Raw genomic sequence first — 27,311 nt, 5'->3', positions numbered from 1 at the left:
GATGTTCACCATAAATCACATTGTTAGCATAAACTATCGGTCCAACTGGCAGATGAAAACATCAGGCAGGGTATTCCATGGACTCGGGTTGTCTCCCACAGCCCCACCAAGGTCTGAAGACAGGTTTTCTCAGGAAAGTGCAGGATTTGAGCACCCAGACCTGCTGAGTTAATCATTTCTTGCACACCCTTTTATAATCGTTGTCTGGGTATGTTGGCAAATAACAATAAGCTCTGGAGTTCAGGCTTATGATATAGAGTAACCTGTATTCAGGTTACTGGTCTTCCTAATTGGTGATCTTGGGCCAGTGACTGCTGCTGTCTCAGTGTAGGTTGCCTCAGCTGTGGAATGACAGTAATGATAACTGTGTTGATAATCATATGAGCTACCACTGCTTCTGGCACGTGATAGGTACTCAGTAAATGACGATTGTTATTTGTATTCATGTGGTAAACTCTACAGTTTTTAATGGCTTTCACATAATGTAATTTCATTTTCTACAGAGAGCTAATAAATGATGCTTCATGACAGCTGAGTAATGCTTATTTCTTAAAGACTAATGATGTGTGGCAGGGTTCCACTGCTGCTTAATAAAGAATTGAGATTGACCTCTAAACTCAGACACTGTCTTGAAGGACTTTGAGAACAAGAAGGGTTCAGGCAGATTTTACTGTCATACCTACAGGATGCCAGCCTTTGATCTTTTTTCTTGTGGTAAGTCCTTATTGATGCTCCTGTCAGAGACTGTTTTACTGGGCCTATAAACAACCTGTCTTGTGGTCAGGGTCTAAGCAATCCTGTTTCTGTGCTGTCTAGGAGAGGGGCTTGAGTAGATAAGAACATCCTGATGTCTATATCCTGAGATTTGGGAAGCAGGGGTGAGGATGGGTATTTTTGTGGGAGAGGGTCTGCTTAATCACATGATGAGATTCATTATTGTTGGCCAAAGAAAACAACAGCTTTACCTCTCTGAACTTTAAATTTCTTTTTCCGTAAAATGGAATTACTGAACTCTCCTTCCAAAGCTCAGAACCCTTTTTCTGATTTCAGATGAGGCAGGCTGCTTGGGTGTTTCATGGCAACAGCATGTGTATCAATTTAGAATCAGTGTGGAGTAGCTTCTAGCCTGAGTGGGAATTTTGGGGAGCCTAGGTTCTCAGGTTTTATTTCTTCTCCCCAAGGTTACCTTTATCAAGACTTTTTCCCTCTTCGTGAGGAGAAGTCAGAAGGGGAAAGGATAATGACCAGGTGTCTAACAAATGTTTCTCGCGTAAGTAGGAAATTTATTCCTTTATAAAAGTACATGCTTCTTCTTACCAGGTAGATATGTTTTCTTGTAGTGGAACAGTTTCTTTATGTATACAGGGCCTGCCTAGGGACTGAGTACCCAGTTACGTTTTCTCAGGTTTTAGGATTTTTTTATGCGGTTGACAGAAGACGTAGGGAAATGATACTGTTATTCCAGTGTTTACTAATTCAGTCCAACTCCCATCCACGCTGATTGTGTGCTCTCAGTGTGCTATGATACATTGTGAGGGAGTGGACATATGTTTCTCAGAATGTGTGGTGTTGATGATTCATTTATTTGCCAGCATTTATGGTGTCTGTAATGTACTCAGTCAATAGGGAAGAATAGAAAGTGTACAGTGTATTTGTGGTGAGATACATTCAACTGGGTGAAAGAGATGCTCTTAAAGTTATATGACTGGATGAGGTCCCCAGTGAATATGTGTAGATAGGAGAAGCCCTGGGAGAGATGATGGGAGAACATGGAACACTGTCTAAGCTTTGGGTCTCCCATTCTCTTTCTCCAGTGAACATGGGTTTAGATGGCCAACTACCTGATGCTGGGATGTTTGTGATGGTTTAGGACCCAGTGACCTTTAAGGATGTGGCTGTGGAATTCACCCAGGAGGAGTGGACTTTGCTGGATCAAACCCAGAGAGGTCTGTGCAGAGATGTGATGCTGGAGAACTACAACAGTCTGACTGCAATAGGTAAGGTTGGTGCCATGCCTTCCTTTAGCTTTTTCTGGAACAAATCTTTCTTAAGTGACTATATTCTAGACTCTGTGCTGACTGATGGGATTGCAGTGGTAAAAAGAGCAGATAATTGTTTCTGTTCTTGTAGATCTTATCTTGACGTGGCTTCCTCTTGAAAATGAAAATTTGTTTGTTGCTCTGGTTTTATTTTCTCTATGGATTGAAAGGCTTAGGACTTCAAAAATGTTTCCGAATACAAGTTTGAGCATGGGTTTCAGGGGAAAGATCAGCACCCCTTTTGGTGAACAGTGAGAGAGTATGTGTTTGCATTTTAGTTTCATTTGAAAGTTTTTTGGTCTGAAAAACAAAGAAAGTTTATTGGTTTGAAAGGTTGTCACAAACATTTTATTATTTCTCAAGTTATACCTGACAGTATTTGGTATCCCTGGAGAGCAGAATCTTGGTCCTGACTTATGAATTTGTCATCCCTTGCATGTTCTTGTATCAAGCTTTTTTCTCTGAGAGCCAGGTACCATACGTGCAGACGAGGTCTGATCTTTCAGGCGGAGCAAAAAGGAGAGCAGAGGATAGTAGGAAGGGTTCTGCGAGGTAAAGGAAAAGGGAGAGATGATTTCTTTATGAAAAATAGCAGGAGTCCATGAGACCTGCAGTCTATTGGAAACATTAAATAGGAAGCTTTTGAAGATGGATTTTCCTGAGAATGCTGGTCCCTTTGATTTCTGTGGTTCCTTGGGTACTTTAGACTTCTCTTTAACTTTTCATCCACTTTTCTGAAACTTCCTTTGTCCTGACGGATCTGTTTCTTTAAATTTTGCATTTAGCTCTTTATTCATTTCCTTTCATTCTTTGCTTTCCTGGTCACACTGCTTTCTGTTCACCATTAGTCACAACATTCATAGAATCGTTTCTTAGAAAATCACCTGCCAACTTCACCAGCACCTTATTATCGCCAAACTCTTTTTTTTTTTTTTTTTTTTTTTGGCCAAACTCTTAATATAGTCAGAATTCTCAATCTCTGTATATTCATTTCTTTTTATTTTATATTTCAAGTCAGTCTTTGAAAGTAAGTAGACATTGGCCTCTTTTTTTTTTTTTAACACTTTCCTTCCATCATTTATTTCTCCAAGACCTTAATGTTTTTTTTTTAATCTTATTTCAGATTGGGAGATTTGTCTTAATACCAAATGGTCAGCACCTCAGCAGAATATTTTGCAGGGGAAAACACCCAATGTGGTAGAAATGGTAAGATCGACAGTGTGTAATTCCTTGCCTTCCACACCAGTGGAAGATTGGAAATTCCATAAGATAGAAAAGCAACATGATAACCGTAACAGACATTTGGGGCTAGTGTTACTCATCCCAAAAGAAACTTTTCTCACGGGTTTCTGAGCCTTAAGAATTTAACAAACCCTTTAAATACATAATTGAGATAAAGTTTTGTGTAAGTAATTTCATCTCAGTCAATTACCAGCTAAACTCTGTAAGAATCCTTGTGAAAGTAAAGACTACAACAGAACTTTTTAGCAGAATGGTCACTTCATTCTGCTTGAAAGCACTGAGGTCTGGAACCATGCATTGCATGCAGTGAAAATGGAAGAAAAAAATACAAAAAACTTCAGTCATACTCATTTATTTCCTGTATAGTATAACAGAATTCAAAGCAGAGGGGAGGATCTCTGAATGTAATAAAGCTGGAGAACTTTCATAAGTCGTGACTAATCTCTTCATCAACAGGAGAGAAGCCATATTGGAGAGTAATTGTTTAATTTTCACCATTGGGAAGAAGCCTTGAGTGAACACTCCTTTAAGATTCATAGAGTACTCACATTAGAAAGAAAACTTGTGAGTGCAACCAGTGTGTAAAAGCATTCACAAAGAACTCTGCCCTTAATCTACACAATAAGACCCATAATGGAGAAAAGCCTCCTAAGTGTAATCAGTGTGAAACAGTTTTCAGCCAAAATCCATATCTGGTTCACAAGAAAACTTACACTCAAAAGAAACCCTATAAATGCACAGACTGTGGGAAAGGCATTCCTTCTTCCTTACACCTTAGAGAATGTGTAAGAATTAATAGTGGAGAAAGGCCACATACCCTTAAAGAATGTAGGAAAGCTTTTTCTCATTCTATAGGCTTTTTTGTACATACGCAAATGAACAATAGAAAGAAGTCTTAGAAATTGTAAGAATGTGGGAAAACCTTTATTTGATCTTGTCTTATTCATCATTTAAGAACTCATAGTGAACTGATGGCCTATGGAATGTAAGAAATTTGAGAAAGCCTTTCCTTGTTCCCCAAACCTTGCTTAAATTATACAACTTCATATGAGAAACATTGTGTTTTCAAGGAGTGTAGTAAAGAGTTTGTTTCCCAAAACTTAATACTCACATGTGAGTTCACCCTGGAGAAAAAACCATGTGAGTGTAGTAAATAACCTGGAAACCTTCACCAATTCTGCAGGTCTTTTAAACACAAAAGAACTCACACTGGAGAGAAGACTTAGGAATGTAAGGAACGTGGAAAAGGCTTTGTTAGTTCCTTACACCTTACTGTACATTTAAGAACTCAAACTGGCAAGCCTTATGTTTGTAAGGAAGGTCGGAAAGCCTTTAGTAACTCATCTTGCTTTAAATTTACATGTAAACTCTAAAACCCTGTAATGGTAAGCAGTGTGGGAAAGCCTTTATTTGATCCTCATTTCTTATTCAACATTTAGGAACTCACAGTGTAGAAAGACCTTTTGAATGTAAGGAAATATGGGAAAGTATCGAAAGACCTTTTGAATGTAAGGAAATAAAGGAAATCATTTAGATATTCCTCATACTTTAGTCAACATAACACATACTGGAGAGAAGCCATGTAAATGTAAAAAATGTGAGAGAGCCTTCACTCTTTCATCAGACCTTATAGTACAAATGAGAACTCACACTGGTGGATGACCTTTTGAATGTAAGGACTGTGGGCAAGCCTTTACTCAGTCCACATACCTTTTTTCTTTTTAAGATTTTATTTATTATTTGTTAGAGCACAAGGAGAGAGAGCAGCCGGCAGAGGGAGGAGCAGACTCCCCGCTGAGCAAGGAGACTGATGCAGGACTCGATCCCAGGACTCTGGGATCATGACTTGTGCTGAAGGCAGATACTTAACCAACTGAGCCACCCATGTGTCTCTCAGTCCACATATTTTATTCAACATTTAAGAACTCACAGTGGAGAAAACCCATACATAGATGAGGAATGTGGGAAAACCTTTACTACGACATACCTTACTGTGAATGTATAATTCACTCTTGAGAGAAGCTTATGCTTGCAAAGAATATGGGCAAGTCTTTAATACTTTATCTTAGAAAGCACAGACTAATTCACAGTGAAGGTAACCTTATTAATGAGGAATGTAGGAAACCTTTAGCTCTGCCTTATACTTTACTATTCGGCTGTGATTTCACAGGTAAGAAAAATCTTACATAAAAAAAATTTTCATCCCCCACTTTGGGAAATTATGAAAGCACACATTAAGAGAGATCCCATGAGTGAAAGGGTTATAAAAAAGCCTTTGATTGTTTTTTGTTATTAGGAAACATAATTTACACTGGAGAGAAACTGTAAAGTATAATTGTAGGGAATTTGGAAAAGACTATGCCAATTGATGTTACATAATAAGTCACATTGGAGATATTCTTTGTGAATGTAAAAACTGTTTTCAGTAAATATCTTACATATATTTATAAAAATTGAAGTCCTAAAGGGTTTTATAAGTGAAAAACCTTTGTGGGACACCTGGGTGGCTCAGTTAAGTGTCTGCCTTTGGCTTGGGTCATGATCCTCAGGGTCCTGGGATCAAAAGTCCCATATCCTCTGCCCAGCGAGGAGCCTGCTTCTCCCTCTGCCTGCTGCTCCCCCTGCTTGTGCACTCTCTCTCTCAAATAAATAAAATCTTTTTAAAAATTGTTTTGTTACAAAAGATTTTTGAATAAAACCTAGAAGTGTTAAAAAATTTGGGAAAGTTTTAGAGTACAAATCTTCAGTTACTGCATACAGAAAAATTGATACTGGAAAAGAAAATCCATTGTTTAAAATGAGTTGTCTGTGTGTGTGTGTTTCTTTTCTCAAAGTAGACCAGTAGTTTTAAAGACCAGTGATGTTGAACATCTTTTCACATACTTGTCATCCATTTATTTTTGGTGAAATGTATGTCCAAATATCTTTTTTCTTGTTGTTAGAGGGCTTATTAAGGTATAATTGCCATGCATTAGACTACATATTTTAAGTGTATGACTTGAGTTTTGATGCATACACACATCCATGAAATCAATCACTAGCATTGAACAAATAGAATCTGAAATTGCAAACACAATATTTATATTAGCACAACAAAATATGTGCATTGTCTATATAGGGAAGACTACAAAACTCTCAGGAATGAAATCAAAGAACCAGATAAATGGAGAGAGATTTAACGTTCATGGATATGCTCTGTATTGTCAAGATGTTAGTTCTTCCAAACCTGACTAATTGATTCAGTCCAATCAAAATTCCAGCAATTTATTTTGTGGATATTGACAAACTGATTCTTATGTTTATATGGAGATGCAAAGATGCAGAATAGACAACACAATATTGAAGGAGAACAAAGTTGGAGGTCTGAAACTACCTGGCTTCAGGACTTAGAAACCTACATCAAGTCAGCTGGTGTTGGTAAGTGAATAGATTGATGGAACAGAACAGATTGCTGAGAAATAGGCCCACATAAGTAATCAACTTATCTTTGACAGAGGAGCAAAGGCAGTGGAATGGAGTGAAAATCATTCTTTCCAACAAATGAGACTGGAACTATTAGACATCCACATACAAAAGAATGGATCTAGACACTGAACACCCCACAAAAATTAACTCAAAATGCATTGTAAACCTAAGTGGAAAATACACAACTCCTCGAAGATAACATAGGAGAAAACTTAAATGTCCTTGGATGTAGCAGTACTTTTTTAAATATAAAACTGAGACCTTGATCCATAAATGATAAACTGGACTTCATTAAAATTAAAAACTTGGGCTCTGTGAAAGCCCTTGTTAAGAGTGAGAAGACAAGCAGAGGTTGGGAGAAAATCTTTGCAGAAGACACATTTGGATAAAGGAACATTATCCAGCATATACAAGGAACTCTTAAAACTCAACAGTAAGAAATAGCCTATCAAAAATGGGCCAAAGACCTTAACAGACACTCCTCCACAGAAGATGTACAGATGGCAAATAAGCATTTATGAAAAGATGTTCCACATCATATCATCAGAAAAGTACAAGTCAAAATGAAATACCACCACATATCTGAGAATGCCCTAAATCTGGAACACTGACATCACCAAATGCTTCTTTGCTGGTGGGAATACAAAATTGTACAGCTGCTTTGGAATAGTTTGGTGGTTTCTTATGGAACTAAACATACTCTTACTAGATGATCCAGTATCCAGGGTCCTTGGTATTTACCCAAAGAAGTTGAAACTTATGTTCATTCAGAAACCAACACATGCATAGTGTTTCAGGGGTTTTTCTTTGTTTGCACATGAATGTTTATAGCAGTTTTATTCCTCATTGCAAAACTTAAGTAGGTGAATGAATGTCTTCAGTAGGTAAATGAATAAACTGATGCATCCAGACAATGGAATATCCAGCACTTAAAAGGAATGAGCTAACAGGCCTTGAAAAGACTTGGAAGTACCTGAAGTGCATATTACTAAATGAAAGAAGCCGATATGGAAGGGTTACATACTGTATGATTCCAACTCTGTGACATCCTGGAAAAGGCAGAACAATGGAGATCAGTGGTGGTTGGGGAGGGGCAGCTTAGGGTATGAATAGGCAAAGCACAAGGAATTTTGAAGGCAGTGAAATACCTTGTATGATACTATAATGGTGAATATGTCATTCTACATTTGTCCAGACCTTAGAATGCACAACACAAAAAGTGAACCTTAAGGGACTATGGGTGATGATAAGGTGTCAGTGTTCATCAGTTGTGACAAATTTACCACTGTGGTGTGAAATGTTAGTAATGGTGAGGTTATCCATGTGTGGGGGCAGGAGTATATGGGAAATCTCCACCTTGCTGTTCCATTGTGAACCGAAAGCTGTTAGGGGGAAAAAGCTGTTAAAGTGAATAGAGACCTTTGAATCCCCAAACTGTGGGCAGGGAGCAAGATGAAATAGGTCTATAAAACCAGTCTATTAAAAATACGGTCCTATAGGAAAGCAGGTATGATTCAGGTAGCAGAACTCCACAGAGAGTCATTCCTGTGATGTAGTACTGCTCCTTAAGAAAGGAATAGACAAGATGTTCCTGTCTTTCAGAATTGCTGTGGATCATTGGCTGCAGTAGGCCTCCCATTCCTCCCACTCCTTTCTTCCTTTTTTAATGATAAACAGCCAGCATTTTATTTTTTTAAAGGCTGTTTAGTTTTTTTTTAGTAATCTGTACACTCAGCATAGGGTTTGAACTCAAAACCCTGAGATGAAGAGTCACATGCTCTTGTGACTGAGCCAGCCAGGCATCCCCCCACCCCTTTCTTAACATGAATGTCTATTATGATTATCCTTTTCTCTTCTCACGATTATATACATATATATTGAATGTGTGGGGAGTAAATGACTTGTCTCTTTACTTCACAAATCTTCAAATCAGGAGGGACATACTCAAGACTAAACCCAAGCACTCTTTTTTCCAGATTGGACCTGATTTAGATTTTAAGTTTTAGACATAGAGCTTGAGTCTGATACTATGGGCACAAGATTTTGGCATGGTTTCGTTGGTGGTGGTGGGTTTTTTTTTTGTTTTTTGTGGTTTTTTTTTTTTTTTTTTTTGCTTTTTTTTTTTTTTTTTTAATTTCTTTTCAGCGTAACAGTATTCGTTGTTTTTGCACCACACCCAGTGCTCCATGCAATCCGTGCCCTCTCTAATACTCACCACCTGGTTCCCCCAATCTCCCACACCCCCCCCCCCGCCCCTTCAAAACCCTCAGATTGTTTTTCAGAGTCCATAGTCTCTCATGGTTCACCTCCCCTTCCAATTTCCCTCAACTCCCTTCTCCTCTCCATCTCCCCTTGTCCTCCATGCTATTTGTTATGCTCCACAAATAAGTGAAACCATATGATACTTGACTCTCTCTGCTTGACTTATTTCACTCAGCATAATCTCTTCCAGTCCCGTCCATGTTGCTACAAAAGTTGGGGATTCATCCTTTCTGATGGAGGCATAATACTCCACAGTGTATATGGACCACATCTTCCTTATCCATTTGTCCGTTGAAGGGCATCTTGGTTCTTTCCACAGTTTGGCGACCGTGGCCATTGCTGCTATGAATATTGGGGTACAGATGGCCCTTCTTTTCACTCCCATCTGTATCTTTGGGGTAAATACCCAGTAGTGCAATTGCAGGGTCATAGGGAAGCTCTATTTTTAATTTCTTGAGGAATCTCCACACTGTTTTCCAAAGTGGCTGCACCAACTTGCATTCCCACCAACAGTGTAAGAGGGTTCCCCTTTCTCCACATCCTCTCCAACACATGTTATTTCCTGTCTTGCTAATTTTGGCCATTCTAACTGGTGTAAGGTGGTATCTCAGTGTGGTTTTAATTTGAATCTCCCTGATGGCTAGTGATGATGAACATTTTTCATGTGTCTGATAGCTATTTTTCAGCATGGTTTTAATAGGCAGTGACTATTCGTGTATATGGAAGACAAATAATTTGTGGTAGGCTGTGATGATTTTAAAACAGGGCCCCAGAATTCTTTGACACTGTTCCCTCCCCTTGAATCTGGGCCTACTTTTGACCTTTTCTGAGAGGAGTACAATATAACTGGTGGCATTTGATTTCCCAGTCTAGGTCATAAGAGGCCATACAGTTCCCTCCTGGTTATCTTGGCATCTTCCTCTGTTGGGACACTCCCAGTTGGTATGCTTCTCTTGGAAACAAGCAGTTCTGCTCTGACATGCAGGGGCTACCTGGAGTGATGCTCTCAATGGTCAGCAGCTGTTCTCAGCCCTCTAGCTATTTCAAGGATGGCAACCAGATGCAAGTGTGAGTCTACACGTATCTCTAGGCCTTTGTCTTTGGGGTCACCTTGAGCTGTGTGAGTTTTCCCAGGTAAGGCCCTGGTCTTTGTAGGGCAGAGAAAATCCATTCTTTCCCTTTGTATCTTGTCCAAATTCCTGACTCATGATCTGTGAAAATAAAATGGTGGGGAGTCCACACCAGCAGTTTTCAAATTTTTTGATCTCGGGACTCTTGTATACTCTAAAATTGAGCATACAAAACATTGTATCTTTTGAGTATTTGACATATTAGAATTTAAGACATTTTTCATATATTTATAATTCATTTCATAATGTACATATTTATGAAAAAGAACTATGAAATGAAAACCCAAAAAATGTGAGAAGTGAGAGTCTCCTCTTGACCAAACTTTTAGTAAGTCTCCTGAACCTTTTCCTAGGTCTGTCGGTACACTTATAAAATCCAGTTTTAATAAGAACCCTGCTAAGTCAGTTTAGCAAGCTTTCCCTCCTCCTCCACTATCCTTCAGGTGATTTCTAGTCACCCTGGCCTGTCTTCAGCAAAGATTCTGTTAGTTCAGCCAGAATCCCTAAACCCCTCTTGTTTCCTCTTAGTTATTTTCATCCACTGACCCCTCTTCTGCTTCTTGGCTATAAGTTCCCACTTACCATGCTATATTTGAGCTTGAGCCCATTCTCCCCCACTGTAAAGTCTTGTTGCAGTGATCCCTGTACCTGTCTTGATGGCTGAAACAAAGTCTGCCTCACCATTTTTAACAGGTGTCATTATTTTTTTTTCCTTTCCAGGTGAGTGATAAGCTTGGTCAAAAGATCGTTTCTTCTAGCTTAATTGATGAGAGCTGGAGTCTCATAGGTGCTTCTGCATTCAGTTTTTTGCCTTAAGTTATTTTAGATGAAGTATATGTAGAAAATTTGGCTTTAGTGAGATAAATAGGTAGAAAAAAGTATTTTCAGATAATTTTGGCTCTTTGATACCCTGCCAAAATTCAACTAATAGTAGTTTCTTAAAGATTTAGTTGCACTGTGGAGTATGAAATTCTATGAGTGAACTCTTCCTATTCTGTTATATTAAAATCCATTGATTTTTTTTTTTTTTTTTTGCACTTTGGATATTTTACCCATACGTGATTTTGTGCCTTCATGTGTCACTTGTATAGAAAATAGTTCACTACATTATGCATATTTTTCAAATGTTGACTTGCTATCAAGCGTCATGCACTAATATAATTTGATCATAGCAGAAAGGTTTGTAAATGTTGACACACTGCCAACATTATGGTTGCAGATACATATTTTTTCCAGATTTTTTCTCATGCCTTAAAGGCATTTTTAAGGAAAATTGGGTTTTTTGTTTATCATGAGTATGTGCCAACGAAGAAATAGTGTTTGTGGCACTTGATGCCACTGCCTTGATTTCCGCCAAGGGGCCAACATTTTATCCACCATTGCTTTTGTGTCATCAATATAAATGTCAACATGATGAAATGGCAAATAATAGAACTATTATAATAATAGTTTTGACCTCACAGACTGCCTGAAAGTGTCTTGGGGTCTCTCAGTCTGGCAACAACATTTTGAGAACTGCTGTTAGTATGTTTGGGGTGGTTTGTTACACAGCAATAATATCATAACAGACTTACTCTCTTTTTTATGATTAGTCTCTTCAGTGGTCTAGACAGTTAACTGGGAAAATTCTAGGGTCCCATTGTGCTTCAGAATTTGGCTTGCTTTTTGCCCAGGTAGAGCTTGGGTGTTAAGGGCTCAGACTGGAGCCTGACTGCCAGAGTGTGGGTCCTGCCCTTGTTGCTTCTGAGCTATGTGTTTGGCGTACTTCCCTTAGCCTCTCCTAGCCTCATTCCATTTGCTAAATGAGATCATTAATAAGGGAAATGATTTGTTACCAGATGTCAGTGGAAACTTTCTAACAGTCATGCCCTCAACAGGGGCTGGTGAGAGCTCCCAGTTAGTTTGCACTTACTGTATGCTGTGAAATGCCCTGAAGGCTTTCTTTCCATGGACTGAGTCATTTCATCTTCATTACAACTCTCTGAGGAGCCACTGTTCTTATTCTACTTATGTGATTTATGTGACATGAAATACGCACCATCATTTCTGGTGGATTCTAGCTCAGTGTTTTCAGTTTAAAGCATCCAGTTTTTTGAGCTAACAGAGGAACCTAGCCACTGACTCCAGGCTTTCTGGTCTCATCGAGATTAACAGCAGCCAAATTCTGTTCCTCTGGGTTCTGTATTACAAGTAGCCAGATTTTTGGAATTATTGTGTTCCCCTCGGTAGAGAACTCACAATTCAATTAGAACACAGATATCTCCGCACAGAAACCCACTGTTGATGTTGCAGCTGACCCAGAACTGCCAGCAGAACTGAATCTGCCCTTGCTCTCAAAACGTGGCCATCTACTAATTGCAAAGAATGTGAAGCATACATTCAGGCAAAAGTGATAGCAGATAGTCATAGGCTGGGCCTTGATAGGAGTGAAAACTAGCCCATGGTTTTGCAGCTGTGACAATAATTTTTTGAGTTTTTTGAATAATTTTAATAATTTTTTTCTCCTTATTTTCAATTCTCCCGTTTCTTTTCCCTCTCTTGTTATGGAAATTACACAGGCAATTTCATCCTTCCAATTGTACCTGAACATTGTGTACAGTCTTGTTAGACATCAGATATTCTGGAATATAAGCATGATAATAATTAAGCACATGACTTTATTATTAAGCCACTTACTCTGCAGATCCGAAAAATGAACATGAAAACCCAGTGGCTGGCACCAGAGACCTTATTCTGGTATGATTTTACTGTGATTTAATCATACCAGAATAAGGCGGACCTTTTTGCTTCTCATTTTGCTTTTTAGTAATCATTCTTCAATTCAGAGTCACAAATAGAAGGGATATTTCTTTTTCTCCACTGTTTCGGCACCTGTAACAGTACAAATGATTTGATTTCAGATTGTCACAGTTATATGTGTTGGTTTTCAGGAATTTCAAAAAAATGCAAAATTAATTGTTCAAAGTGAATCCGACCTTGGTGGGGACTTATTTTGGTTAGGAAGATAGGAGGGGCAGTGACCTCACATGTAAATCCATAATGGCTTAGAAGTGAGGTTTATGCCCCTTTTCCTTTGTCGCCCAGTCCCTTTTTCAGTTTTGGGGAACTCCTTTTCCCCTTGGAGAGATCGTATAGCGTCAAGGACGGCTCTGAGATCGAGAGCAAATTGCTCCACTCTTCGCGTTGCCCCTTTACTCTTTTTTAATCCCTGCACCTAAGGTGGGGCGCGAACTCACCATCCCAGATCAAGTGTGGCTTGCCCTACAGACTGAGCCACCCAGGAGTTCCCCACCTTTATTAAAATAATACAAAAACTCCCCTTTCTTGTCCTTTTACCCTGCAGCGCCTCCTTGGCCACATCTCCCAGCCCCTGCCTCCTCCGCACAGCAGCGCCCCAGGTTGGATCAGTGGAAAGTCACAGTCTCTCAGGCCTCCGGACACAGCCTGAGGCCGGAAGCGGAAGTGCACCCAGCCGGAGCCCTTTTCCGGGGCTGTTGCGGAAGTTTGAGTCCTCTTTTTGGTCCATTGTGGGGAGGTCAAGTGGACGGTTTCCAGCGCCAGCAGCTTCGAGGCCACAGTACTTCTCCTGGGCCCCATGGTGCCCCTCCGCACCGGGACTCCCAGCAGTCCCTGCCCTTCCTACTTGGGCCTTGACCCCCTTCCATCTGTGGCAACTCGGGACATCGGGCACGAGTGGAGGCGGGTGGGGATGCGGTCAGGGCATGCCAGCGAGGACTTCAACCCATCCCCAGTACTCCTCTCTTTAAAGTTCTCCCCCAAATTAAGAGTTATTTTTCCTCAAGAAAATGCTCTTTCTGTCTCATTTTTTGCATTAACAGCATTACCTTGAAATACTTATCACTAAGATCGTCCCTTCCCCCCCTACACCACCCCCCCCCACCGACCTGGCTTGGACTTGTGCAGATGGATCTTTGTCCCTTGTGGACGGACAGACGATTGAATTGCTCCCCTCTCTATGGGGTTGTGCATGTTTCTTCCCATTTCTGCACCAGGGTTGGTATTTAGAGGTAAAGTTGTGGGGTCATGTGTAGTATGTCCAATGGTATTGTCAACCACCCCAGTCCATGGGGCTTGGTCTGTTTTGAACCTTCAGAGTGTTTCTTTTCCATCCAGCAAGCTGCAGATCTCTTTGGTTTTCAGATAATTTACCTGTAGATTCTTGGATGTTTACATAATAACGGTCATGTCGTCTGTGAATAATGACAGGTTTATTCTTCCTCTGTCATCTTACAACCTGTTATGTCTCCCTATCCTTGTCCCCCCAACCCCATCCCGCATTTCTCCCTAACTTTCCCTAATACACAACACTGGCTAAGACTTCAAACTCGACTAGAGGAGCCACCACTGCCTTTCTTCATGTCTCAAAGGCCCTCACCTTATCACTAGGAAGTTAGATGTTTGCGGGCGGGGGTGGGGGTGGGGGGCAGTGACAACCCCATCCCAGGACCCTGAGATCATGACCTGAGGGGAAGTCTAGAGTGGGATGCTCAACCAACTGAGCCATGCAGGCACCCCTTGAATTGTGTTTGTTTTATAGAATTGGCTAAGATCTGTGAAATGTTGACTATTGCAAAACATTTATACTGTGTCACTGAGATGATCATAGTTTTCTTTGATCTTTGAATTAGACAAATATTAATAGATTTTCTGTTAAGCATCTCTGATATTCCTGGAATATATGCAACTTGGTTGTGATGTATTAACGTCATTTATTGATGTATTTGGTTTGAACTTTAGGTTGTTTATATCTGTTCATTAATGAGATTTGCCTATCATTTAGTTTTGTTTTTTTTTACTATGGCTGTGTAATGCTTACTGTCAGCATTATACCAGTCACAAAGAATGTTCTTCCCTTTAATACCTTTAGTCAAGGTAATCCCTTTGAGTAACGCAGACTGTTTTGTAAAGTTGTTTAAAAAGAGGTGTATCCCTTTCCTCCTCCTTTCTCCCTTGTGGTAATTGTATAAGGTATTGTAATAGAATAATCAGAATGCAAACATGACATTTTTGGGTCACGCAGAATTCTGGAGTTTTGCATGATGCCTAAATTTCTAAATAAAACCTAAATATATAACTCTTTCTTTATAGATTCAGTAAGTTATCATCTCTACTAATGTTTAGTAATATACAAATATGTGATATAACCAGAGTCTTCATGAGTATGTCTGATTCCTGAAAAATTTTGAGTCCGATTGGAATTCTCTCCTCTTCAAATGGCAGAACCAACTTATACAACCCAAGCCTAGTGGGGTTTTTTGTGTGGTGAAATTTAAATGCCTAGCTCTTCATTTTGTTTTATATTTTGTTTTGTTTTAAGATATCTGTCCAGGCAATAAGTTTCTGAGGCTGGGGAGGTGAGAAATCTCTCTGAGGAGGTCAGCAATAGCCCCAGTTATTTCAAGTTTTTCTGCATTTTTTAATTGTGATGAAAAATATATATAACAAGGGGTGCTTGGGTGGCTCAGTTGTTTGGGTGTCTGACTCTTGATTGTTGGCTCAGGTCTTGATCTCAGAGTTGTGAGTTCAGGCCCCACCTTGGGTTCCATGCTGCATGTGGAACCTACTTTAAAATACATACATACATACATACACGTGTGTATACACCTATGTGTGTGTGCACGTATGTGTGTATACATGTATCACATGTTATAAATGTGTGTTATATACATATATATGAAAACATAAAATTTGCCATTATAAGTATTTTAAACATAAAATTCAGTGGCATTAATGACATTCACAATGTTGTATAGCCCTCACCGCCTGGTTCATTTTTTGTAATTTTAATACTACTTGATTTGTTTATTTCTGTAGAGGCATTTTTTGTAAATTTTATGTCTCAGGAAATTGATGGATTTCCTGTGAGTTTTGAGCTCGATTGGCATAAAATTAATCATAATATTTTATATGTTTAATCTCTGTAACATTTATAATTGTATGAGGGGGTGTTTCTTAATTTTCTTTGAGCCTTCTCCCTTCTTGAATAATCTTGCATGATTTCTTCCTATTTTATCAATTTCAAAGGGCCAAAATTTTTTTTTGCTTGATTGAGCTCTACTTTTTTTTTTTAATTTATTTACTTTAGAGAATGCACAAGTGGGAGGGGCAAAAGGCAGAGGGTAAGAGAATCTCAAGCATACTCTATGCTCAGTGTGGAGCCCAGGCAGGGCTTGATCTCATGACCCTGAGATCATAGTCTGAGCTGAAACCAAGAGTTGTTGGCTGCTTAATTGACTGCACCACGCAGGCACCCCTACTTTTTGTTTTCTAGTTCTTCATTTTTTTTTTCCTATCTTTTTCTTCCTTTAACTTTTCTTCTTTTGGGATTTTTTTCTCAATTCTTTAACTGGAAACTTAGATTAATTCTTCACTTTTCTCTAATGTAAATATATAAAGCCTACTTTTTTTTTTCTAAGGCCTACTTTAGCTGCAGCTTACAAGATTTGGTAGTTAGAATTGATCGATAACCATAGTATTATATATTTTCTAATTCCAGTTTAATTTATCAATTATATATTTTATTCATGAGTTACTCATAAAGATGATGTTCTCTAAACTCCAACAAATGTATGGCTTTTAATATTAGATCAAACCATATGACCTGCTAAGTTTCCACCATCTTTTTATCTACAGAAATGGCAGTGTTGGGGTGCCTGGGTAGCTCAGTTGGTTTAGCGTCTGCCTTTGGCTCAGGTCATGATCCCAGGGTCCTGGGATCAAGCCCCACATCAGGCTCCTTGCTCAGTGGGGAGCCTGCTTCTCCCTCTCCCTCTACCTGCCACTCGCCCTGCTTTTTGCTCACTTGCTCTCTCTGTGCCAGATAAATAAATAAAATCTTTTAAAAAAAAAAAAAAAGAAATTTCAGTGTCATATGGCTCAACATAATAGCTTTCTTTTTTTTTTTAAGATTTTATTTATTTATTTGACAGAGAGAAATCACAAGTAGGCAGAGAGGCAGGCAGAGAGAGAGGAGGAAGCAGGCTCCCTGCTGAGCAGAAAGCCCAGTGTGGGGCTCGAACCCAGGACCTGGGATCATGACCTGAGCCGAAGGCAGCGGCTTAACCCACTGAGCCACCCAGGCGCCCCAATAGCTTTCTTTTTTAACTGAATTTCATTTTGGTCAAGGAACATATCTGTATATAAATCCCTCAAAAGCTTTAAAACTAGTGCTCACATCGCAGCACATATACTAAAATTGAAAGCTTTAAGACTAGCTGTATATTATAGGAAGAGAGCTAGTTTTTATAAATACTCCACTTGTGCTTGAAAAAAATATTTTTTGAGTGTAGTGTTTGTAAGTGTTTTAGGTGAAGCTTGTTCACTTTATTATTCAAATCTTTACATCTTCTTCCCCCCGCCCCCGACCTCTACATCACTGACAGTAGTATGTTAAGTCTTCGACGTTGATGGTGATTTGTGTATTTCTCCTTTAATTCTCTTAGCTTTTATGACACTGTGAGTCTATGCAACTTCAGAATCTTTATATATTTCTAGTGAATTGAACCTCTTATCCTAATGTAGTTGTCTTTCATAATGCCTTTTGTTTTAAATTGTGTGAAATCAAGAGGCACTTGGGTGATTCAGTCAGTTAAGCATCCAACTCTTGTTTTCAGCTCAGGTGTTGATCTCATGTTTTTGAGTTCAAGCCCCATGTTGGGCTCCATACTGGGCATGGAGCCTATGTTTTTGTTTTTGTTTTTAAGTGTGAAAATAAACAATTTTGGTTAATATTTGCCTGGTGTATCATTTTTATTTTTGAGATTCAGTCTTTCTGGTTTATTTTTTAAAGATTTTATTTATTTATTTGTCAGAGAGAGCACAAGCAGGCAGAGCAGCAGGCAGAGGCAGAGAGAGAAGCAGGCTCCCCACTGAGCAAAGAGCCCAACTTGGGACTCGATCCCAGGACCCTGGGATCATGACCTGAGCTAAAGGCAGCGGCTTGACCAACTGAGCCACACAGGTGTCCCATCAGTCTTTCTGGTTTTGTTTCGGGTTTTTTTAAGATTTTATTTATTTATTAGAGAGAGCCCAAGCAGGGGGAGCACCAGAGGGACAGGGGGAAGCAGGCTCCCCACTGAACAGAGAGCCCAGCATGGAGCTAGATCCCAGGACTCTGGGATCATAACGTCAGCCAAAGGCAGATGTGTAACTGACTGAGCCACCCAGATACTCTTGTTTTGGTTTTAAATGCATCTCATGAAAGAGCATAGAGCTGGAATTCATCTTAATCTAACATGTCAATCTTTGTTTTTAAACTATAGTTTAATCCATTTACCTGTGTATTAATTGTGATTATTGATATCAGTATTTTCTACTGTCTTGCATTGTGCTTTTTACTTTACCTGCCTTTTTTTTGTTTCTTTTCCCTGCTTATTTTCCTTACTTTTGGGATAATTGAGGGTTTAGGGGTTTTTTATTCCATTTTTTTCTTCTAAACTGTGAGTTAAACCTGTGAGTCCATTCACTTAGTGGTCATCCTAGTATCTTTATCAGGCACTTAAAGTCAAAAGCTAATCAACATCTCTATTCCGTTCTGCAAGAATCCAAGTAGCGTAAAACTGCAGTCATCTCACTCCAAATTTATGTGTTTTTTTATTATTCAGTATTAGGATTCTAGCTTGCTTTTCCTTCTCACGAATTAGACTGTTATTACCATTTTATATGATCAAGGTTCATTTACTTTTACATGTTGGGTCCCCCAATAATGGGTCCATGGTCAAAGGAGCGAGACTGATACACAGCGAAGGTCAAGCAAAGCTTTATTTCACGCCAAGCATCAAGAATCAAACCGACCGTCAAACAGACCGGTCGTGGCCTTGCCTTACAGAGAGGGCAACCCCTCTCTGCCTTACAGACTAGCTTTTAAGGGCAAAGGCCATGTGGTTGGGCCTGGCCACGCACAGGTGGCCAATGAAGTTGTAACACAGAGAAAGCTGCACAGTCCTGTGACCAATTGAATTACAATTACCCTATAGTAGACATTTGAACTAGCCTTTCACCTTGGTCAGAATTGGCGCCCAAAAGGCACCCAGAGGGCGGGGCCCACACTCCTTGGTAGCGAGGGAGACAGTAAGCCACTCTACTGATTGGATGTCTCCACCGACCCAACTCATCCCTGCATTTGGGCTGTTATCTCCATCTGACCTGACCCACCCTTGTATTTGGGCTTTGTTACCTGGGACCGGTTTCCCCCGACTTTCTTTTTAGTAATTTGGGGGGAGGGAGGGGGTGGCAGGGTCAATTTAAGTTTTACTGCATAAACAACAAAATGGCTGTTCAGCCAAGGTGGGGCCACTCTGGCTAAATTGGCCCTTACAGGCCCATTTGATTTTTGTTCACTCTACTTTTTTAACATTTCCGTTGCACAAACTCCCATTTCCTGGAATACTGAGAATTTACTTTAGTGATCTTTTGATGGGTAAATTCTCTCAGGTTTTTACTTAAAAATGTCTTTATTTTATCCTTTTAAATTTTTAAGCTTTTCATAGGGAAATTTCAAGCACACATAAGAATAGAATAGTATAGTGAATCCTTATATTGTCAACACTCAGCTTTAACAATTATCAATATTTTACCAATCTTGGATCATCATAGCCTGACTGTTTAATACACTATCCACATATGGCTATTTAAATTTAAATTTTAATTTTAACACTGGCTTCATTTCAAGGGCTCAGCAGCCTTATGTGAGTGGTGGCTCCTGTATTATGGAGGTAATAGTGTTGGGATAGTGCTAGTAGCCTGTCCACCTGCTTTTTTTTTCCCCCCTGGGTTTTTTTTTTTTTTATATATAGCACATTCTAGATATCACATCCTTTCATCAGTAAATACTTAAGTATGAATCTGTGGCTGTTACATACCACCATAGCATTTTCTCACCTGGCAGACTCCAGAGTTCCCTGATTGTCTCCAGAATATATTTTTACAGTTGGTTTGCTCAAGTCAGGATCCTATCAGAGCTCCCACATTGTTTTTTGAGGTATAGATCTCGTAAGTACCTGTTTCATCTCCTCCCTTTTTCCTTTTTTTGTTAATCAACTAATTGGAGATACTAAGTCATTTGTCTTTAAAGTGTTCTGCATTGTAGATTTGGCTGATTGCTGCATCTTGGTGTTTAACTTGTTTATCTCTGTATTTCCTGTTGAAAGTCTTTAGAAGCTTGGCTAGATTTAGGCTTAACAGGAAGTTTTTAGCATTATCACAATACTGAGCCACTCAGGTGCCCCTTCATGATGTCATTTTAAAAACATGTCCCTCAGTCCTTCCTCTTTTCTCTTTTTATAAACTGCTAATGTGAAAGGATTTGTCAGGGGTTTTTTTGGCAAAAATACTTCACAGATGGTACTGTTTCTTCTTACATCATATCAGAACTTCCGTGATCAGATACCTACTTTGTGATGTTAAGATTTATCATTGGGTTCCAGTGTCAGCTTGATCCTTCCTTTATAAAGTTCTCCAGCTTGTTTATACCATCTTCATTTATCCCCTGGTTAATAAGAGTCCTTATTAATTACAAGAGGAGAAAACAATTACTTCATAGAAGAAACTGTGGCATGCCACCTTAACCACATGATTAAAGTTACCAGTAACGATACAGACTGGGTCATAGGCTTCCTGAAGTGGCTCACCGAGAAGGACACACATTAGTTGTGTAATCCTTCATCCAAAAAAGAACTATCTGAGTCTAATCATGAGAAAAGCATCAGACAAGCCAGAATTGAAGTGGAGTCTGTCAAACATCAGACCTGGACTCTTCATATCTTAAAAGATGAAAGGCCAAGGAATAGGTCCAGATCAAAGAAGAGTAAAGAACCACAGTTTGGGGGCGCTTGGGTGGCTCAGCGGGTTAAAGCCTCTGCCTTTGGCTCAGGTCATGATCCCACGGTCCTGGGATGGAGCCCCACATCAGGCTCTCTGCTCGGCGGGGAGCCTGCTTCCCCCTCTCTCTCTGTCTCTCTGCCTACTTGTGATCTCTGTCTGTCAAATAAATAAATAAAATCTTTAAAAAAAAAAAAGAACCATGGTTTGAGGGCATGGTCCTATATGGGAAATTTACAAAGTGATTGCTATAAAGGACATTATTGGGCCAGTTAGTGAAATGCTGCATATGGAATGTTAAATCCATGTTAAATAGTCCTGATTTTGCTCGTTGTGGTTACATGAATATACAAGTTCTGGCGTCACTCTGAAGTATAGAGGAGGAAAGGGTCATGACATCTGCTGTTTCCCCTCGAATAGACTCTTAACATTCTTGCTGAAAGAGGGAACACAGGGGTAGAGAGAGAAAGCAAACTCTGTGGAAGTTCATGTTCACACCATTATTTTCTTTCAGTTTGAAAGTTTTTTCAAAATTAAAAGTCAGAAATAAACATCCCCATTTACTTTTCACCTAATAACTTAGTAGCTGTTGGTTGTCATTGCCATGATCCATTAATGTACTAGTGCTTTAGAAATGGTGACTTTCTGACTCTAGCGTTTTCTTTATGATAAACGCTATAAAAGCTTATAAAGCTTATACGATTCTTCTGTAAAGAACTTCGCCTCATCACAGCAGTTTGGAAATCATAAAAATATTGTTCACAAAAGAGAGAGGGATATATGCTTGATTCTTTCCTTTCAGAATTTTCAGAATTATGAGTTGATAGCCTGGCCTCCTCCAATACTGACCATTAGGGTTTTTTTTTTAAATGTCGTTATGAACTCATTATTTTGTTTTAGATTTGATGATTTCAACACATTGTAGTCATTATTTTGTAAACTGTTCCATCTTAAGCCAAGGAGAGCTGTTTTTTAAAATTTCCTCCTTTGTCTTTTTGATACAACCCCGTTAGCTTTGTTGGGTTTCTTGCTTTCTGCTATATGATGTTTCAGACTCACCTTGAACATTTCATGTTCTACACTGGACTCAGCTGTTTCTAAAATGAGCCCCCTTGTTTCTTTCCTGGGCAAATGACATTTAGAGGCATGGTAGTTTTAGGAAGGCTCATTGCTTCTCACAGTGCCTATTGACTCTAGACATTTTTAGTAGTTCAGTCTAGAAAAAAAAGTGTAAAAGCTAAAAATAAATACTGTATTCCTGATTCCTACTTGTTCTAGGATAGGAAGGTAAAATCCTAACAGGGAAGTGTACTGTGGGTTTGTGTATGTGTGTGTGTATGTGTCTGTGTTCCCTCTGAAGCTAGTATGTGGAAGCTTCTAGGGTGTAAGTGTTGAATATCTGTCCAACCCAGACTCTGGTGGCTTCTTTCTTCTCTAGGTCTGCTTGCTTAGAATCCTGTCTGGTAAGGAGGGAGACACACAAGAGGAAGAATGGCTGCAGGATTTCTGACAACCTGGTCACAGGTATACAGGAAATTATTCTCTTTCCAAAAAACATTGCTGTTCCCAAAGGACACATCTCTTGCCCCTGACCTACAATTTCAACTGAGCTGGCCTCAGTCTTCCCCACTTCTCTGGGCCTCTTAGAATGAGATAAAGAATGCAGTAGGAAAGACTTCTATTGCTACATCATTTGTTAATTTCTTTTTTTTCCAAGATCTTCCTCCAAGTTGAGTATTAGTTCCATATTCTGCTGCGTGCTATGCAGGACAAGAGAGATTTTTCACTAGGAAAATCATTGATTTTCCAAGTATTTTTCTCATGGCTAAGACTGGAAGAGTCCTCGCAACCTAGTGGTGGGAAGAGCAGGTCAACTATATATTAGACAGGGTGCTTAAAGCATGAGTCTGGATGAGATGATCCAGGCAGGGAGAGCGAAAGAGGAGAGTTCCAAGAACTGAGCCTCCGGTCTCAGTTAATGAGATAATGGGAGGCCTCTGAAGTACCTGCAAGCCTGCTGTGTGCTAGTCTCTTTCCCCAGTGCTGGCAGCCTCTCCACCATTCTTTTGCTACGTTGTTAGAGACGGGCCTTGCCTGAGCCACAGTGCATGTGATGTTTCAGGATTCAGTGACCTTTGAGGAGGTGGCAGTGGACTTCTCCCAGGAGGAGTGGGCGCTGTTGGACCCTGCTCAGAAAACCCTGTACAGAGACGTGATGCTGGAGAACTACAGGAACCTGGCCTCTGTGGGTAAGATTGGCCTCATTCCTTCATTCTCTCATTTCTTCATGCAGCAGATGGTCCTCCTTCATATACCATGTTCCAGGATATGTGAAAAGAATGACAATACATGGTAAACACAAAAAGAATAGCTTCTGCCCTTGTGGGGCAGTCTCATGGCTTTCCATAAAAACATACTGATTTCATTTTCATTATTATTGTAAAATGTAGGTGATTTGCAGTATGTTTCTGCTCTTGGGCTTGGATTTCGAGGGTTAGTTCCTTGTGGATAGGGCATATGTAGGTGTCTGTTTTGGGGACCTTGCAAAAGAGCTCAGATCGGATTCTTTGGTCACTCCTGAAGTTTTACTTGTCTATCTTCAGAATCTCTTAATATCGAAGTATTGGAATCAGTTTTGTGGACAGATTTCTTGTGTCCTTCACAGTTCCCCACCTCATGTGTCTTTCTCCATGAGCAGGATACCCTCTCTGCAAACCCAGTCTGATCACGGAGGTGGAGCAGGAAGTGCTGGGGACAGAGGAGGGGGCAATTCTCCAAGGTGCCTGTACAGGTGAGCCCCAAGCAGAAAGGAGTCATTTATGTGGAGGAGACTTGGTGAGGGATGGTCCATTTGGAACTGTCAGTTTGTGGAAGAAGGAGGCCATTATGAGCTTTCCATCTTTCACCATCTTGCCATTCATTCACGTTTTCATGTGGTCTCAGAGGAAAAAGCTGTTTTAATTCCTCTTTAAATTTGACATTTCCTTGAATACTTTTTGTTCCATTTTCCCTACTTTGCTTTCCAGATAATACACTCTCCTATTATTTCAAACCTCCAGAATCCTTTCTAAATGAAATACTTCCCATTTCCATTGCTTATTCCTATCATTAGCATCTTCTCCCAGAGCCAAGTTCCTAGAACAGGTCCTCTGGTCACAGGTTACATCTTCTCTTTCACATTTCCTTTCCATATTTAGTGTTCCTGAAAACAATTCATAGGGTGCCCACCTCCTTTTTTCTGTTATCCCTACTTTTTATCCCAATAGTTTCAAAAATTTTCAATTTCAGATTGGGATATTCAACTGAAATCAAAAGATGGGATTCATCTGAAGAATGCTCCTGGGAAAAAAACTTGCAATGGCATAAAAATGGTAAGATTCACCAGGGATGATTTCTGATTTCTTTTAAAGTAGAAGTCTTTGATGCTATTGAGTTAAAGCACCAGCTTCCAAATGAGGCGAGACAGTGAGGCAGGTAGCATTCACTCACCACAAAGCTGTCTCAGAAACGTCTTCCTGAATCTCATAAAATTAGAGAAATCTCTAAAACAAGCTCAATATTTGCTGCCCCACAGAGAATACCAAAAAGTAAACATTTATTTAAATATGATTCCATTAAGTATTTAATACATGGCTAATTCATTCTTCACTCATTATTGGCAAAATTCTGTATATAGGATGCCCCTTGTTAGGAATGATGGAGTCCTGGGTTAGAGCATTCAGTTGATTCAACTTGAAGGAACTAATAGGGGAAAAAAAAATCACATACATGCACTGAAAATAGTAAAAATGTCAGCATTATCATGTACTTCCTATGTATGGCAGAATCCACACAGAATAGAATTCCCACGAGTGTAAAGAAAGTGAGAAAGTCTTTAGTTACCACTTGCTTGTTCTGCAGGCACCAACTCAACCTGGCAAGAAACCTTTGGACTTTGATCATTGTGGAAAATTCTTCAGAAAGAACTATCACTTTATATGTACAAGATATTGTGAGGGAGAGAAATGCTTCAGTTATAAAGAATATGGGAAAGACCTTGGCCACCCCTCAACTCTTAGCAGTCATGTAAGTACTCACAGTGGAGAGAAAACTTGTGAGTTTAATAATTGTGGCAAAGCTTTCCTTCAAGAGGCATCCCTTAGGAAATGCTTAAAGACTCTCACAGGAGAGAAATCTCATCCGTGTAATCAGTGTCTTAGGTCCTTCAGTTTACACCCTTCCTTTTCAGTACATGTGCAAATACCTGCTGGAGAGGAATTCTGTGAATGCCAAGATCATGGAGAAAGAGACTCCCTTGGTGTCCACAAAACAATGTGTACCATGGAGGAAAGCCCAGAGTGTAAGGAGCACGGAAAAGCGTTCACCAGCTCCTCGTCCCTTCAGAAATGTGTGAGACCTCATGCCAGAGAGAAGCCTTATGAATGTGGTGACTGTGGGAAATCCTTCATTTTTCAGTCTTCCCTTAAAAAGCACGTGAGATCTCACACAGGAGAGAAACCATATGAGTGTAATCACTGCGGAAAATCCTTCAGCCAGAGCTCTCATCTTAATGTGCACAAAAGGACTCACACTGGAGAGAAACCCTATGACTGTAAGGAATGTGGCAAGGCTTTCACCGTTCCTTCATCCCTTCAGAAGCATATGAGAACCCACACTGGAGAGAAGCCCTACGAATGCAGTGACTGTGGGAAAGCCTTCATTGATCAGTCATCCCTTAAGAAACACACACGGTCTCACACTGGAGAGAAACCTTACGAGTGTAGTCAGTGTGGAAAATCCTTCAGCACAGGCTCTTACCTCATCGTGCACAAGAGAACTCATACTGGAGAGAAAACCTATGAGTGTAAAGAATGTGGGAAGGCCTTTAGGAATTCCTCGTGCCTAAGGGTACATGTGAGAACTCACACAGGAGAGAAGCCCTATCAATGCATTCAGTGTGGAAAGGCATTCAGCACCAGCACTAACCTTATAATGCACAAGCGAATACATACTGGGCAGAAAGTATGAGTGAAATGACTACAGGAAAGCCTTTGTTAGGCCTTTACCCCTCATTCCTCATGTTAGAACTCACACCAGAGAGCAGCCCTGCTGTGACCAATGTAGAAAGCCCAGGCACAATTCTTGACTTACGCTATACTGGGAATAATCTTACGAATGTTCTCGTTCTGTGATTGTCTTTATCAGTGAGTGTCTCATCCTGAAAGTGTGACAGCTTGTTAACTGATGATTATTAAAGGTTATATGGCACTCTAAATGCTCCTTAGTCTATACCACAAAATTTTGATAAATAATGTTTTCACCATAATTTAGTACTAAATGTGGTCCAATCCTCATCAAGATGTCTTGGACCTGTAGGTTATTTAGAAATGGATTTTTAATGTGCAGACTCTGCATATTTTAGTTATTTTTTTTGTAGATTTCTAATTTAATTGGATTATACACAGATGCGTGGTCTTTATGATTAGATTCTGTATGACATTATTTCAAACAAAATTATTGAAGACTTGCTGTGTGGCCCAATGTGTTGGATACAATGAGTAGCCCCAGATCCATTCCTCCTTCCCTTTCCTAAAGTAACAAAACTATAATTGTATTCAAGTTGGCAGTGTGAACAATTTTTTAAGGAACTCTCTCAACTTACTTTGCTGCTTTGAGCCCCCATAAGCTCTTGGTTCTGGTCAGTGAGAAATAGGCAGAGGTCACTACTCGTGGGTTCTAAAGAAGCTGTGGCAATGGGAGTATCTCAGTTGGCATCTTCTTTTCAACATTTGCCCCGTGTCTCATTTCTTTTTCTTTCCTAGAAAATAGACCAAGAGGATGATAGTCAGAGGCTACTGATTATACCGCAGGGATATACAGTATCATTTGGCTGTACCAACCTCGGGTTGCATATTTCTGGGCTTCATCTAACACAAGAAAAATAAACTCCTAACTGATGTAAACCACTCTGGAGGGAGCTTCTGTTTCAAGGGATTTCAGTTAACCAAGAATATCTCCTATGTGGTCAAGTTTTATGAATCTTTTAAATATGGTTGGAAACAATGCCTATTCTGTAATTATTCAGTATAATCAGTGTGTCTGATATATGAATCTTTTGTTTATAAAATTTTTATTATTACAAACCTCTCCTCATTTGTCCTTTATTGAGAGATGTATGTTAAATGTGTCACTATTACTGGGGGTAGTCAGATTGTTTTTTTTTTTTAACTCTGTCTTACTTTGAGGCACTATAGGTAGATGCATACAAATGTCATTTTATATTTCTTTTTTTAAGATTTTATTGTTATTTATTAGAGAGCATGCACAGGAGGGTGAGGGGCAGGGGGAGATGCAG

General features: G+C 39.6%; 2 protein-coding genes across 8 annotated transcripts; both read left to right on the top strand.

Moving 5' to 3' along the window:
- Window positions 1-586: 586 nt before the first annotated feature.
- Window positions 587-15,215, top strand: ZNF559 (zinc finger protein 559). 4 transcript variants are annotated; one of them, XM_047703548.1, is made up of 5 exons: window positions 587-714; window positions 1,182-1,270; window positions 1,871-1,997; window positions 3,163-3,245; window positions 13,482-15,215. In XM_047703548.1, exons 1-5 carry the CDS (start codon window positions 687-689, stop codon window positions 13,584-13,586), a joined length of 432 nt encoding a protein of 143 aa, XP_047559504.1. In that variant the 5' UTR covers window positions 587-686; the 3' UTR covers window positions 13,587-15,215. The 4 variants fall into 4 exon arrangements, with proteins under 4 accessions (XP_047559504.1, XP_047559513.1, XP_047559520.1 ...); XM_047703557.1 differs by lacking the exon at window positions 13,482-15,215 and adding an exon at window positions 6,591-8,787; XM_047703564.1 differs by lacking the exon at window positions 13,482-15,215 and adding an exon at window positions 3,738-6,584.
- Window positions 1,875-26,920, top strand: LOC125085210 (zinc finger protein 177-like). Of its 4 annotated transcripts, none has more exons than XM_047703496.1 (6): window positions 1,875-1,997; window positions 22,416-22,501; window positions 23,100-23,226; window positions 23,676-23,768; window positions 24,266-24,348; window positions 24,878-26,920. In XM_047703496.1, exons 2-6 carry the CDS (start codon window positions 22,469-22,471, stop codon window positions 25,982-25,984), a joined length of 1,443 nt encoding a protein of 480 aa, XP_047559452.1. In that variant the 5' UTR covers window positions 1,875-1,997; window positions 22,416-22,468; the 3' UTR covers window positions 25,985-26,920. The 4 variants fall into 4 exon arrangements, with proteins under 4 accessions (XP_047559452.1, XP_047559475.1, XP_047559459.1 ...); XM_047703503.1 differs by lacking the exon at window positions 1,875-1,997 and adding an exon at window positions 3,169-3,245; XM_047703509.1 differs by lacking the exon at window positions 1,875-1,997 and adding an exon at window positions 19,382-19,872.
- Window positions 26,921-27,311: the final 391 nt, after the last annotated feature.

This window comes from Lutra lutra, chromosome 1 (genome assembly GCF_902655055.1).
Source record: "Lutra lutra chromosome 1, mLutLut1.2, whole genome shotgun sequence".
Lineage (NCBI taxonomy): Eukaryota > Metazoa > Chordata > Mammalia > Carnivora > Mustelidae > Lutra > Lutra lutra.
This window is presented reverse-complemented; position numbering and strand designations above follow the sequence as displayed.